Here is a 16,481-nt window from a genome sequence, read left to right on the forward strand (position 1 = left end):
GATGTAACTGGAATGATCAGCCGAGGAATTTAAGCTGGGTAGAGAAGGGAATGAGGGCAATGAACAAGGTAGCAAGTCCTAGTGGGGCTGAATTTTTGGAGCTACAATAGCAGAGGGAATAAATTGAAAAGAGAAGAGATGTGGTCAGAGTGAAATGTTTAAAAATGAGATTACAGAAGAGTTAGAGGTTATTTAAAAGTGGCCTTTTACCCAGGGCAAATGGAAATTTTGCATAGATCTCTTGTTTTGTTTTTCCTGAACACCCTGAAATAAAAAGCTGTCTATGATGTCTGATGTTGGCCACACACCACTTAGCAAAGCTCTTGGCAGACAGTAAGTTAAGGGTTTTACACATAGACTTTCATGTACTACAGCCTCTGTAGAGAGGCATTTTACAGACGGGGCACTAAAGTGTACAGAATGCGAGTCCTTTAACCAAGGTTGCATAGTGAAGTAGTGGATGAAGCCTGGATATAGCTCAAACTCTTCTATTTCCAAAGCATTTCCCAAATCACCCCTTTCTTCTATCACCTGGTAGATCTGTGGGTCCAGGAGGCTGAAAGGCTGTCATAGCATCTTTAAGCAGCAAAATCAGGATGTCTCACCCCAAGTAAGAGGCTCTTTCCACCCACCACATTGCCATTCCATAGTCAAGATGTCCTGAGATAGACTTGCTTTTCTTTGATTAAACTAGGTCTCTCTCTCTCTCATTGTAAAAAGACTTCTCGGCAAAAAATTCCTTTTTTGTCTTATCTTCTAATTCTGTGTCCCTTTTCCATTCCTTTTTCTTTGTAATTCTTTAATGAATCCACATTTTCCCTTTCCACAATTTCATTTCTTCTTCTATTTAACAGCATGGAACTTTCCATCCTTTTGACAGAGTTCTACAACAAAGGTTAATTACTTTATAATTTCATTCTCTTAAAAAAAAGCCCACTAAAATTGCTAATTTTAACTGTGCTTCTTGTCAGTGGGTTCATGTAAATTCACTGTAATTAAACCAGATGTTTTCTTGTGCCTTAAAGTCAGGTGGTAATTTAAGGAAAATTTTCAGTTCAACATAAAGGAGGACAGAGTGTTATCAAGGGAAGTTCTCTCCTCTCCCCTCCCTTCCCCTCCTCTCCCCTCCTCTCCTCTCTTTATCTCCATTTCCACATCTGAAAAGGGGTTAACAATGGTGAACTTTGGGGGTAGATATGAGAAATACCAAGGCAGTATATATAAAAGCAGATAGGCATGTACAATTCAACAGGAGTTTCCCTTGATACTTTTCTTGTCTATGTCATTTTTTTGTCTCTCCACTTCAGCTGCCATATTTGTTTTTTCGTTCATTATACAGAGGCTTGGAACTAACTTAATAAGAGAGATTTAGATAATTTTAGTCTCGTATTTCCTAGTTGTGTTGGAGAAAATATATTTGTTCCAGATAAATCTTTACATCTTAATTAACTATAGACTTTTAATTGAACTATACAGTGGTATGCTACTAAATGTTTCACAACCTGCTCTCCAGGGAAAAATAAAAACAAAAAGTTTGCCAATTTCCATGGTGTAAATATTTCCACCATGGTTGATTTGAAGCAACGAATGTGGTACTACTGAACTTGGAGGTGGGAAGAGATGCAAGCTAGTCTGAGTTAGCTTTGAATATAGCTAAAAGACGTCATACATATCCCCCATCTTCACAAACAATACCCATAAATGGGACACTATGGGATCACGAAAAGGGCATGGACTTTTATGTGGAATGGTCATTTATTCATCCGTCTATTCATTCAACAATGAGCCCATACTATGGATTACCAGAGTGAACAACACAAAACAAAGTTTCTATTCTCATTAAGCTTATATCCCTTATAGAGAGATAGTAAAGTAATCAATATACAGCATGAGGTAGAGAAAAATAAAACAGGGAACAGCGGTAGAGGTTTTGGCCAGGTATAGAATTATACATTGGGTGGTCAGGGAATGCCCTTCAGGTAAGATTTTGAATTCTATTTACTCCTTTTCTGCACAACTGTATCAATAGCATCTACATCAAAGTATTTGGGAATTGACTGTAAGAATGGAGAGTATCAGCACAATGCCTAGTTCATAGTGGGCATTTGAAAAACATAATTGCATTTCTCTTTGCCCTTTATAATATCTCAAGACCATCTTGGTAAACATCTCAAATGTACTGAGCTCTAATAAAGTGATGCCTTCAGGACTCACTAAGGTGTGAATAGCTTTCACTCTTACACTAAATGACTCTGGACTGCTTTACTTATTGCCTTGTTGTTATTGCTTTTTCTGCTTTTTCTCTCACTTTTCTCCTTTCCCGGTTTACATGCCACATCTTGTTACTACAGATGTACTCATCCTTAGCAACATGCAGCCTCCTAGCTTACTGTGACCTGAGAAACCTGATCATTGGCTCATTAGAAATGTACACTTAATAAAGTTACTCATTCCTGAGGCATGTCAGTCTTCCTTACAATTCAAGTACATGAGCTTTTTAAAAAGTATGATGTTAAATGAAATAATATATGTTTTGTATGTGATTAACTGTATTAAATATCAATTATAGTATATATTATGTTATTCATTATAATCAATTACATTATATGTAATTATTATATGGGATTCTACATTTCCTTATTTGTAAAATAGAAAAAACAACACTCTTTGCTCCTTCACATTTAGTGTTCAGATTAAATGAATGTACATTGCTAGTGAAAACGCAAAATCATACAACTTCTATGGAAGAGTACCTCTCAACAGCTAACAAAACTGCGTATGCACTTACTCTGTGACTCTTGCAATCTCACTTTTAGGAATTTACCCTAAAGATACAATTGCCACAAGTACCAAACAACATATGCACAATGCTATTTGCTACAGTATTATTTATGATAGTAAATAATGGAAACAACCTGGGTGTCCACTGGATATTGGTTGAATAAATTACAGTATTTCCATCAACACAATGAAATACCATAGAGTCATAAAAAATAAAGAGCAAATTCTGTAGTAACTGATATGAAGTGATTTCTAGGATATACTGAGTGAACAAAAACACAAGATGCAAAGTATATCAATTATGCTACCTTTTATATAAGAAGTAGGAGGAAGAAAATATTATGTATTTTTTTGCAAAAAGAACTCTAAGAAAGATCAACCAGAAAGGAATGAAAATAGCTAACTTTCAAGTGTGGATTGCAATAGTGAAAAGAGACAGGAATGGTGGTAATATTTTTTGGAATATATGTTTTAATGTAGTTTTTTAAAGGTGTTTTTATTTTTAATTTAAAGTTCTGAGATACATGAGCAGGAAGTGCAGGTTTGTTACATAGGTAAACGCATGCCATGGTAGTTTGCTGGACCTATCAACCCAACACCTAGGTATTAAGCCCTATATGCATTAACTATTTATCCTGATGCTCTCCCTCCCCACACTCTCCCAACAAGCCCTAGGGTGTGTTGTTCCCCTCCCTGTGTCCATGTGTTCTCATTGTTCAGCTCCCACTTACAAGTGAGAACGTGCGGTGTTTGGTTTTCTGTTCCTGTGTTAGTCTGCTGAGGATAATGACTTCCAGCTCTACCCATGTTCCTGCAAAGGACATGATCTCATTCCTTTTTATGGCTGCATATACCACATTTTCTTTATCCAGTCTATCATTGATGGCCATTTGGGTTGACTCCATGTCTTTGCTGTTGTGAATAGTGCTGCAATGAACATATACATGCATGTATCTTTATAATAGAATGATTTATATTCTGTTGGGTATATACCCAGTAATGAGACATAGTTTTTACTTTTGAAACATGCAACTGTTTTGCATATTAAAAACAATTAAATTAAATTAAAAAGCATAGGTGGAAGGCAAACCTTTAAATGGAAACAAATGAACATAACTGGGTATCAAATTGATAATATAACCATACAGAGAAAAGAACTGAACTTTTGAACATAGTATTCTCACTGCATACCCTCAGTGGTATACAGCCTAAGGAGAGAAAAACTGAAATCTTTAACCTAACTTAATATAATAGCTTTATTGTTTTTTAGAGGGATTGGTGTTGTAATTCTGAAACTATTTTATGTGTGCTTCAGGATGGAGCAAATGAAAACTATGTGGATGTTGAGCATCAGGGTTCTCACTGCAGGAGAAGGGAGATATATGTATATAATGTGTTGAATTTGAATCAGTATGAGCTCATGACTTAAAACAAAAATAAATTATACTCCCTAGCTCTACCTAGTGAAAGAACCTAGAGGCAATAACGCATCACTGAGCACACCTAAGAGGTATATCTTAGTGCCAAAATACCACTCCCCACTGAAAGCAACCAAAAATCCCTAATAAGTGGTTGGCTTCAGGTCTGGGGCAGGGACATTAAAAGGTAGTCTAGAATATTTTTGTTGTGCCAGAAGCAAGGAAGACTAATCAGAACATGTCAAAAGGACCTGGGAATCAGCTTGAAGAGACTGCCACTGGCCATATTTGAGGCAATTTGAGCAACACAGAGAATGGCAGTAGAGGATTTTAATACACTGAGTCAAAAATGATCTATGAATCAACAGAGAGACCAAAAACAGGGAGGAAGATGAAGAGAGAAAAAAACTCTTCTCTAAAGAAGAAGGCTAACTAGTAAGCGTAGAGAGAATTATAGATGTTAAAAGCACCCTTTTGTAAGCACCAATGTAATAACTGGTTCAGGTGAAGAGTCTCGGGGCGTGTTAAAACCATTGAGTGAAAGCTTTAGGGGAATACAATACTCATTCCATCTCAAAGTTTCACTCCAAGGATACTTCACAAAAGAAAAAAGGTGCTACATTTACAGTGGAGGGACCCGGCAGTTCTTGTCTTATCTAAGTGACCATATGTGACATCATCAGTACTGGGACTCCCTGACATTATGAACTTCTTGACAATATACAATGAGAAATATACATCACCAATGTAACGGTTTTGCCAAAAATATACTGAACCCTGGTTTTGTCACATAGAATCAGGTTAAATATTATTAGAAATGTAAACAAACTGTATATTACATGATTTTAAAATTAATACAATTTATTAGAGGTTAAATAGCATTCTGGGTATGTAGCAGAAAGTTCTTATTTTTAGGTCTTGTATGCTAACGGGTTTAGAAATCAACTGTCATGATTTCTGCAATTTACTTTCAAATGGTTAAAATATTATATGTATTCATAAATATATTTACATAGCATATGTCACCTATCATGTAGATATAAGATACACACACACGAGTAAATGCAGCAAAGTGTTTACAAATGTTGAATCTAGATGAGAGGTTTATAAGTCTCCTTTGTACTATTCTTTCAATTTTTCTAGCTTTGAAAATTTTCACAATAAAATCTTGGGCAAAAGGAGTACAGGAGCCACTGTATATAACATGTCTATCCGTGCCTAGCACAGTGTACGTGCTCAATAAATAGCAGACAAAGTGAGCTGCCAAGCAAAACCATCAACATGGTTTTCATCTTTCAAGGTGCAAGCAAACTGTGGTTTTGTCTGAGACATTTGTGGAAAAGGGAAAAATAAATAATCTGTTTAGTCTCTCATGAACAGCTGCTACCCAAATGAAGCCATGGGGCTCAGCAGCCATGAGCTGCTCTCTAGTGCTGGATTTCTTCGCGGGCCCTCAAATGCACTGAGGTGCTGAAATTACCAATTCTGCAAATTCCCCAGAAGACAATTTTGTGGCACGGATGACAGCAGCATGAATTCAGCCATTCAGCCAACTCAATCCTAAAGGTTGCTTGCTGGCTCCTGGAGGGGAGTTTCAGTTAATCTACTAGAGCCACGCTCTAGCCTCATCTTGTCCTTGAGGTGAATGAGTTACCCAGCCAGCAGAAATGGTGCCTCTTCCCTCTTTAGAAAGAATGGAACCTAACCCTGGCATACAGCAGGGTTCTACACTGAGACTCTACTTCAATCCAGTGGGTTTTAAGGCAGATCCTCAGAATAGTTACAGAACTGAGGAATCATGTCTAGTATGTTGGTGTTTTTAGTATGATAATGTCCACACATCTCCATAGAGCAGGAATTGATGTTTTATTAATGATGTTTAATTAAAATTTAATTTCAAAGCATTCCTGCTCTCATGTTGTTTTGATAAAGGCTCTTTCTCTTGGTGACAGGAAGAAGAAAGAGAGAAGTTAAGGAACACCTTAAAGCTGGACTTGGGGTTTGCCGAGGCACAGGGAGGTAATCCTCAAAGAGCAGCTCAAGGTGGGCAAAGCATCTTTAAAAAGGTGCCCTGAGCTGCTCCTTGGGAAAACCTTATTGTTCTTCTCCTGAGTCCTGAATTTTCATGCTGATTTTCAGCAGTGACTTCTCCCTCTCTAACAACCAGAAATTCCCTGTGAATATGAGTCACTAAACCACCCTTTTGCCCTGACTCTGTTTCTCATATCAGGTGCCAAGCACACTGCCACTTTTTGAGCTTCTACAGTGTATTTCCCACAACCAGTTAGATTTCTAGATGTCTGAACATGTCTAGAGCTCTGAAGAGGTTTCCTAGGGGAGCTGGGAACTTTCTCAGTTGCCGGGGATAGATGCTCCTTTTTTTTTCTCCTGTGATTCACCACAAATGTAGTACCTTATAACATGCTGGGTATTAGTCCAATTTCTTTATATATCATCCCACTTAATGTGCATGAGAATCTATAAGATAGGTACTTTAATTATTCCTTTTTTGTTTGAGGCAGAGTCTCGCTCTGTCACCCAGGCTGGAGTGCAGTGGCGTGATCTCGGCTCACTGCAACTCCGCCTCCCAGGTTCAAGCGATTCTCCTGCCTCAGCCTCCTGAGTAGCTGGGACTACAGGCACGTGCCACCATGCCCAGCTAATTTTTTGTATTTTTAGTAGAGACGGGGTTTCACCATAGTAGCCGGGATGGTCTCAATCTCCTGACCTCATGATCTGCCCGCCTCAGCCTCCCAAAGTGCTGGGATTACAGGGTGAGCCACCGTGTCTGGCCAATTAATTCCCTTTTACAGATGAGGAAACAAAGGCACTAAGAGGTTAAACAACTTGTCCAGGCATGCTTGGCTCCAGAGTGCACATTGTCTGACAGTGCACAATTCTACCTGCTGGAGGAAGGGGCTACAGATTTCTGAAACAATGAAGTCAGATCTAGGGAAATCTTCCTAGAACTGGAAGTTTTACAGAGTCTACTCCAAGGATGACCCCAAAGTCCAGTGTGCAGAGTCTGCAAAGAGGATGGCTACGAGGATGAACTGGAAGGGTGTAAGGGAGGGATGGATCATCAAAGTAGACTGTGTAAAACTTCCAGCTCTAGGATGCGACATGGTGGAAGTGAGAATTAGGGGCAGGGTGAGAAGAGGCTGGCACTATTTCCCTTATCTTCTCATGAGATTTTGTAGCTGAGAATGTCAATCTGGGTTCTACTCAGGGTCATAACTCTGAGGTATTTAGAACTTGCTTAGATGAAAGAAGAGTACTAGATTCTACTGAATCCCAGGAACACACAAAGAAAGAAGAAAATGAAAATGAAAAAAGAAAACATGCACTAAACAGAATTGCCACAGTAGAGGCTCTGTCTTCAAGTTCTAAGGCTAATCTGAGTCAAGCCGGGTATTTTCTTTATGCAGCTGACAATACCAGTGCTCTGGCTAGACCTTTCAGATCTCTTTATACCATTTTTGTGAGACTCTATCCTTTACCTGCACATGCAGAGAGACAAAAGTTACTGAAATTTTACCTCTGAATCTCTCCTCCCCATCCCAGACCCTAACTGTTGGCTGGCAGCTTCCTTGCCTAACTTAGGACAACTGTGATGCATGGCCCACCCTGAACAGTTCCCAGAAGGCTCAGGTTGCAGCCAGTTTTTGCTGGACTTAGCCAAAAGTTGCACCTTGGCTTTCTCCCCTTCCTTGTCCCACTTTCCTCACTCCCCTCCCAGTCTCCCCTGGGAAAACTTTCTTAATCAGTCACGTGCACATGAATCTTCATCTGAGTCTGATTCTCAGGAACTATCTAAAGCCATCCCATAAGGCAAGAGGCAGCCTGGGCTGGCTGGAGGGGAAACTGAAATATGATCATGGGGAAGTGTTTCTCAGGTAAGCCCTGGAACTGGCGAATTCTATGCTATCACTAAGGTAACTGCAGTGAGCCTGGGAAGAAACATCCAAGTCAATCTGGGGCAATCAAGGAAAGCTTCCTGGAGGAAGTAACATTTGAGCAAAGACTTGAAAGGTCAATAGAGGTTTCCTTGCAAACATGGAGGACAGGTCATTCCAAGCAGGAGAAATGGCATAGGTAAGGAAAAAGAGGCAGGAAAAGTTATGTGTTCTAGCAGTAGTGGCTCTAGGTTCTTGGAGTCTCAAGTTATGAGGAAGATAAACTGCAGGAAGCATACACATTAGAAATGGGGGTATGGAGGTGGAGTGGGTTTGGGAGGGAGACATGGAGGCTCCTAGGCTGACTTTCAGGTCTCTATCTTGAGTTACTAGGTGCAGTTCATTGAGATAAGGAACACAGGGAAAGTCAGTATAGAATTGGAGATTAGTACATTTTCAGATACCTTGAGTTTGAAATGACTGTCATCCAGCCAGGTGAATATTCAGTTCTGGGTGCATCCAATGTGTACGCTAAGCTTTTTATATGTATTTTCTGTTTTTAATTCTTACATAATTCAGCATTGTCTGACTTCCAAATTCAACATGTTTAAACAATGTGATACATGTTTTATTTTTCTGGAGGCATCAGTGCAGTCAAACCTTGGACAGAGAAGGTGGTTGATATAGTTTGGGTATTCGTCCCCTCCCAAATCTCATGTTGAACTGTAATCTTCAATGCTGGAGGTGTGATTGGATCATGGAAGTGGATCCCTCATGGGTTGGTGCTGTCTTCGCGACAGTGAGTGAATTCCCCGGAGATCTGGTTAAGTGTGTGGCACCATACCGCCAATCTGTCTCTTGCACATGCTTTGGCCACGTAGTGTGCCTGCTCCTACTTCACTTTCCACCATGAGTAAAAGCTCCTCAGCCTCCCCAGAAGCCAAGCTATGTCAGTGCTATGCTTTCTATACAGCCTGCAGAACTGTGAGCCAATGAAACCTCCTTTCTTTATAAATTACCCAGTCTCCCGTGTTTTTTTTGTTTTGTTTTTTTTTTTTTTGGTAGAGATGGAATCTCACTCTGTTGCCCAGGCTGGAGTGCAAAGTGTGATCTCGGCTCACTGCAACCTCTGCCTCCCGAGTTCAAGCAATTTTCCAGCCTCAGCCTCCTGAGTGGCTGGGACTACAGGCACATGCCACCACGCCTGGTAATTTCTTTTGTATTTTAGTAGAGATGGGGTTTCACCATGTTGCCCAGGCTGGTCTCAAACTCCTGAGATAGGCAATCCACCTGCCTCAGCCTCCCAAAGTGCTAGGATTACAGGTGTGAGTCACCACACCTGGCCGCAGGTATTTCTTTATAGCAATGCAAGAATGGTCTAACAGACTGGTATAAAGCAAGAAGAGGAATGGGGGTACAAAAGGGCCAAAGCTGAGTGCATGTCTATGGCAGAGCTGTCACTGTGATGGGAAAAGCACTCCCTGGAGGTGTGCAATGCACAGTTTACATAGTCCTTCATTGAAGACCTTAGAAAAGAAAGGTGTGTGTGAGGGAATTAAAAATGTAGGAAAAATAAAAGCCTCATAACTGACTGCTATGGCCCTGTGAATAGATTCAATATCCCCATTCCCATGTAAGCTCTCCTCCCCTGCTCACCGTCTTCCTCAGTCTGCACCACCAGCTCCTCGCTCTCCATTCGGCCCTCGGGGTTAGACAGCAGGAGTCGCAGCCGGATGGTCATGAAGGGGCGCAGGCCTCGCAGGGTGTAGTGGGAGGAGGTCTGGATGACCTCCTCGGCCTCGTACTGCTGCTGGTTGAACACATACTGGTACTGCACGGTGAGGTTGTAGCTATGGCAGCGGGTCACCGCATAGCCAAAGGGCTCCCACTGCAGGGTCAGCTGCCGGGCTCTGATGTCTACGATTTCCACATTCTGTGGGCCATGCACTGGATCTGCAAGACATGCAGGCAAGAAACAAGGGCTCTGAAGAGACCATCAGGAAGCTGGGGTGATATTCTGCTACAACAGGGAACACAGCTTTTCCAAACATATCTCCACCATTCAATCACTGCCATCATGATTTTTGACACAGGCAATATAATTTAGAGAACATTTTTCTTTACATCAATCTCCCTTGTCTTATTTAAATACATGCATCTAATAGAAAACATAAATATATAAAAGGAAAACATCATAAATAAATGTTAACCATAAAAATAAATGTGAAATTGTTAAATTCTTAAGGGTGCATCAAAGTGCCACTGAAAACCTTCTTGGTACCACACACAGCACACTCCTCACTTCTGGGATATGCTTATTTAGACGGCTGCTGAGAGCTGACCTGCCTCCTTATACTGAATTCAGCCCCAGCCTGTCCCCTTGGGGGTCAGCCTCTCCTCTTCAGCCAACAACATCCATATGCACAAGCTGGAAACTGAGTCACAGCCTCAACCAGCAACACCCAGTTTATCCATGCTGTCATCATGACCCATTAACCTTGCTTTAGGATTTTCTCTCCTTTCCTTGACTACACAGTTCATCATTTACTAACCTCCTACAACAGTCTTCCACCCCTCTTTGTCCCCCCTGGCCCCTCTGGGACCATCATTCTAACAGCTAATCTGAGCATGCCTTCTCACCCTAATGTTGTCTCCCACTCCATGCCTCCTATTGATCTTGGTCCCAGATCACCATACATAACATTGTCTATGTCTAATTTTATTAGGAATATTCTATTTATACTTCATGCACATTAAATAGATTTTTTTCTTATATAAAACAGGTTATAACAAACATGATGTTTTTTTAAAAACCTGACATGTAAAGCTCATTTTACATTGAGGTTTAGGCATTTGTCTTTGAGGTGGCTTGTTTTGTTTGAGATGGGAGTCTGACTCTGTCTCCTAGGCTGGTGTGCAATGGCATGATCAGAGTTCATCCCAGCCTCAAACTCCTAGGCTCAAGCAATCATGATCCTCTAGCCTCAGCCTCACATGTAGGTGGGCCTACACCATGCTTGACTAATTTTTTATTTTTATTTTTTCACATATGGGGTCTCTCTATGTTGCCCAGGCTGGTCTCAAACTCCTGGGCTCAAGCGATCCTCCTGCCTTGGCTTCCCAAAGTGATGGGATTACAGGCACCATCCACCATACCTGGCTCTTGGGTCAGGCATTTGTTGTGGTAGAAACATAACTTCTCATGTGATAGATACCCCCAGAAGTTCTTGTGTCAGACTTTCTTATCTGGGAGGAGTTAGGCACAGGCTAGAGATTAAATCAGTTTTTCTCCCTGTACCTACAGGACTTTGCCCAATTATGTATCCTCTTTGGGTCCACTTTTTATTTCATTTGTAAAATGATGATAATAATAGTAGCTAACCTCATGGCAGGGGGAAGGGGAAGGTAGATGAGATGTTTGTAAAGCAGTTAGAATTCAAACTTAATAAACACTCCACGTATGATAACTGGGGTGTGTTGTTTGTTTTGCAGTAATAGTAATAATATATATGTAATAGTAATAATAATAGTGTTCCGCATGCTGTGAGTGTACCTTGAATGCCTTGTGAGTGGCAGTGCTGGGAGCACCCTTACGCAGAATGATGGACTAGGGTTCCATCATTGCTCCAATCCCCTCAGAGCATTTAGGGGCAAGGCTACCTCTGCATCGATGCAGCAATAAGAAAGAGGGGGTGCTATTGGTGCTAGTTGATCTGTCCCTATGGGGAAAATATCCTGTAACTTGTGTCAGAGTCTTACCACGGAACATAGTTCACAGGAATGTCAGGGAACCTGGCAAGCCAGCACAGAGCTGCCCACGTGGCTGCAGGAGTGAGGGTGTTGAGGATAGTGGGCAGCCCTGGCCCCTGATCAACTGAGGAATTCATGGTCACTCTTACAGCCCAATTATTCATGCTCACAGGTCCTTTGGGCAAAGCAGAGCCAGCATCCCCAAATCAAATGGGTGACTCTGAGAATGTGACATTGAACAAACTGTTGCTGAGGGCCTATTGTGGAACGGAAGGTGAAGTGTGGTCCCTGTAGTTGGGGATTATGATTGGTTGGGGTTGCAGCTGCTGGCTAAACATCTCGCAGTTGTACCAACTGCAATGAGAGCAGATGTACAGGCACACAGAGAGCAATAAATGGCTTGCCTGGGAAGCCCCGAGCATCCCCACCAGTGTTGCCTAGCTGGGGCCTGTCCACTTGTCCAGGTGCCAGAACTCTCCTGGCAGAGAGCCACTGCCCCTGCTCAGGGCCTCTTCAACACTCCTCCGCTGGGTTTGCCCTCCAAACTGATGCCAAGCCCCAATACAACACTCACCCACATGGCACTCTCATCTCCCTCCTGAGGCAGGGAGAAGAGGAACACTTAAGACCCATTTAAACCCAAGGCTAAGACCACATGTTATTGAACATCTTAAAATGTACCATATCCCATGTTAAATACAATTTTTGAGATCTTTATTATGGCCTTAACCCACAAACAAAACTATAGAAACAAAACACCACTGATGGAACTGTAGCCACAAGTGCTGGGCTCTATCTTCTGAACCATCTTATGACCCTAGGAGGGAAGGATGGCCCACCCCACATTACAGATGAATAACCTGAGGTCCAGAAGTCTGCAGGAATTTGTACAGAGTAGCGAGGCCAGCAGACGACAAAGTGCGGTTTTGAACTTGTGTCTACCTGACCCCACATGTAGTGCGCAAAGTAAAAACTTTCTGTAAGTGATCAGTTGCACTCTCTATGTTGAAAATCTCACTACCTGGGAGGAAGGCATCACTAGCTCTGTCCCAGAGGAAACCAAAGCTCTCTGAGACAAAATGATTGGCCTAAAGCCACAGTATGAGAGGCAGAGCCAAGATATGAGGTCTGCCAGAGTCGAAAACCTGTGTTTTCTCAGCACCTTGATGCCACCGGAGACTGAGACCAGGGAAAGAACATAAATGTGAGGCATGTCGCCTTCATCAGAAGTCTGGGGAGACTTGAAGAGAATATTGAAAGAAAGCGAAAATACTATAAGGCAAAAATGACTTCGGTCTCAGGAGCCTAGGACCTGTGGGAGAGAGTGGTACAGTGATGTAAACACATTTAGTGCAAAGCTGACCGCTGGCCTTTTGATCCCTGGTCTCCATTCTCCCTGGAGCTCACCTCTGGAGGTGTGCATATACACACATTTCTGCTCCTCTTAGAGGACTAAACAGGAGCATCTTTTTAAAGAAGACAAGGATATTGTGATCTTGCCACACAGCAAAGAGACTCTTCCAGACCGGAAAAGTTGAGATACAGGAAAAGCCACTTGTTCCCTCTTGAGCATGTGTGACTGTCACGGCGGGCCCCAGGTACAGTGCTGCTGACTAGAGCGTGGCTTGAAGCGAGACTCTGGCACTCACTATCTGGGTGACCCTGGGCAAGGGCACTTCATCGCTGAGCCTCCATCTCCTCATCTATAAAGTGGAAATTATTACACTAGTCTCAAAAGGTTGTTAATGAGCATAAAATGAACTGTAAAGAGACAGAAAATTGCCTTTGCCTAACAGTAGGTACTCCTCTTAGAATTGCCTTTCTTGGAGAAATGCCTTTGGAAGCTTGTGTGGGGTAGAAGCTGCATTCTTGGGGCCTCAGTATCACTTATGCTGAGACTCCAGTGGAAGAGAAAAATAAACCCACCGGGGGCTTGGATAGAATAAGAGAGGTGTGAGGGTGAACAAATGGCAGAATATTGGGTGAAGCCCAATATGATCACTCCCCAAGTGATTTTTAGATCTCCAGCAAGGCCCTCAAAATACAACAAAGACATTTGCTGTGCCTGGATCTCCTGTGGGTTCTAGAAAGGACTGAGGTCTGCATGCCTTGGGCCTAATAAGATACCACGTGGGAACACAGGGACCAGAGGCAAAGGAACCTTGGAAAATGTGCTCGTGTGTGTTACTGAAATCTTGGGAGATGATTTTAGGGGGATGATTTTTCTACTGGCTATGAAAATTCAGAGATTCAAAGAAATCTCAGTTTGTATTCCAAAGGCAAGAAGGACTCTGGTGAACCTAGAGATTCGGTACCTGCAGGTGAAAGCATTTTGTAAATCTGAGAACTCGCATTCAGGAAAGGGAAAGACAATAGCTATTAAGTAGCAACTCTCGGCTAGGTGCTACCCTTAGCACTTGTGTCCTAAAAACAACTCGATAGTATAGGAAGTTGAGACTCAGTGAAGAGATGTAACTTACCCAGGGCCACACGGCCGAGCCCCCATTCTCTGGGCTCCCGTGAATGGGTCAGTTACACATGTATACACACAAGCCTGTCCAGAACATGTGCAAAATCACAGATGGGTCTGGGATAAGAATACACATCTTAGTCTGTAGCCCCTTCCCCCTTCTTCTTCCACCCAACTGCATCTCCTCCTACAGAGGACCTCACATATATGTGTGCAGCGACCTCAGTCCTCAGGTGCAAGCTCTGTCCACTTCCCCCAGACATCCATTCTTTGGCCATGGCACTTTGCACTGTTGTCCAACACACTTAGCATTTGTCACACTGCCCAGGAATTGCTTGTTCATGTGTTTGTCTTCCCTCTCAGCCTGCAACAGACCATGTTCTGCTTGCCAGTAACCTCACAACATGGCACAGGGTCTGTCAAGGGGCAGTTCCTGTGAGATGAACAGATGGTGACCTGTTCTTGGGAACTGAGCTCAGACTCTCTGACTCCACAGTCCCTGTTCTGTCGCCTTCAGCATGTCAGCCGGGTCTTTAAGGGTAATTTTTTTTTTTTTTTTTTTTTTTTGCATTCAAGCAAGAGAATATCCTGAAATCCTATTCAACGGAAACTAGGTTTTAGAGCATGATGGAAGCATTCATGCTTTCAGTCTGACCCCTCTAAACCTCATCTGCCAAACCCAGCTTCTGCTGGGTAATTGCCTGCAGCATGGAGAATCTGGGGTTTACATTCGGGTTGGTGCAAACAAGCTGGAAATTGCTAAGAAAGCCTTGTGTGTGCAGTGGAGATTGGTTTGTTGAATTTACATCCCCCGTGTAAATACAGCCAAGCCTAGAGCCTATGGTTTCTGCCTTCAGATAAAGCCCTGTCCGTATGACCTTCTTGAGTAACAGCCCACAGGCCAAGAAGATGGCAAACAGTGGGAAGAGTGTGGCTTGTCTGGGAAGCTGGAAAACCATCCTCTGATAGAAAATCAAAGTGGCTCTACCTCTGGATGCACTTTCTGTATGCTCTTAGACTAGACAACAGTGGCCTTGTCCTATGCCCTGTACTTTAGAGAGCCACTTTGGCCCACTTCAGACTGTCCCTCTTCTCAGAGCAAGGGATCAGGGGGCCAATGGGCTGGCCAAAGGACCTGGTTCTGTCCTCTCCTTTCTGGTCCAGGCTCCACATGTATGACATCCTAGAATTCCCTGCCCAGAGGCCCTGCACTCAGTTTCTTCCCTTGTTCTGTCCTTCCTGTAGTGGCCATTGGCCCAAGGATGGCCAAAGGATGGCTGTCTGGGGGAAGTGGACAGAACTTGCACCTGAGGACTGAGGTTGCTGTGTACACACATATGTGGGGCCCTTGTGGGGAGAGATGTGGTTGGGTGAAAGGAGAAGGGGGAAGGGGCCACAGGCTGACATTTTTATTCTTATCCCAGATCCTGTGATTATGCACATGTTAGGGACAGGCTTGTGTTCATGCATGTGTGACTGACCCACTCAGGTTTTCAGAACCTTCTCCATTCTTACTGCGGCCTCAGGAAGGCAGGGTGGTCCTCCTCACCTCTGAACCCTGCTCCTCTTTCTACATCAGCTCTTATTAAAGCACCATGTCCATCCTGAAGTACCATTTTCATCCTAATACCTGAGCCCACCCTGCAACAGGTACCTTCCTGCCCCCAAATGCCCCTGAGTCATTTTCCACTCCTCACTTATCAAATCCTGTATTTTTAAAGCAAAGCAAGGGATTATAAATGCTTTCACACCTCCATGCCTCTGCCCAGCTATTTCCTCTGCTTGGGATGCCACCGACAAATCCTCATTCAATATTTTCAAGGCCCAGCTCCAATGCCACCCTTTACTTGTGACTTTCTCTAACAGTCTCCCTTGCCCATAATTAATGCCTTGATGACGTTTTTTTTTTCCTTAACATGCTATCATATGTCTCCCATAGCTCTTATCAGACTTCAGGGTTATTGTTCATATGTTTGGTTCATGTTCACCTCCACTGCCAACCTGTGAGCCCCTAGATCGCCTCATTTTATAACTATAACATACAGCTGTTGAATAAATGAATGAATAAGTACATAAATGAATAAATCTAGAAAGTAGTGATAGCTGAAGACCAAACCACCCGAATTTAGGTGCTAATAGAGGGCAGGGGAAAAGCAATAAGTAGAG

At 42.7% G+C, this 16,481-nt stretch overlaps 1 protein-coding gene across 6 annotated transcripts in view; it reads right to left on the reverse strand.

Annotated features, from left to right (window-relative positions):
- PTPRT (protein tyrosine phosphatase receptor type T) overlaps window positions 1–16,481 on the reverse strand; it is a 1,130,568-nt gene that overhangs the window by 394,945 nt on the left and 719,142 nt on the right. For all 6 annotated transcript variants that reach the window (XM_024238852.2, XM_063720525.1, XM_054542313.1 and 3 more), the window contains exon 8: window positions 9,752–10,048. In XM_024238852.2, coding sequence (XP_024094620.2) covers window positions 9,752–10,048 — 297 coding nt within the window. The remainder of the gene's footprint in view (window positions 1–9,751; window positions 10,049–16,481) is intronic.

Source organism: Pongo abelii, chromosome 21 (assembly GCF_028885655.2).
Source record: "Pongo abelii isolate AG06213 chromosome 21, NHGRI_mPonAbe1-v2.0_pri, whole genome shotgun sequence".
NCBI classification, from domain to species: domain Eukaryota; kingdom Metazoa; phylum Chordata; class Mammalia; order Primates; family Hominidae; genus Pongo; species Pongo abelii.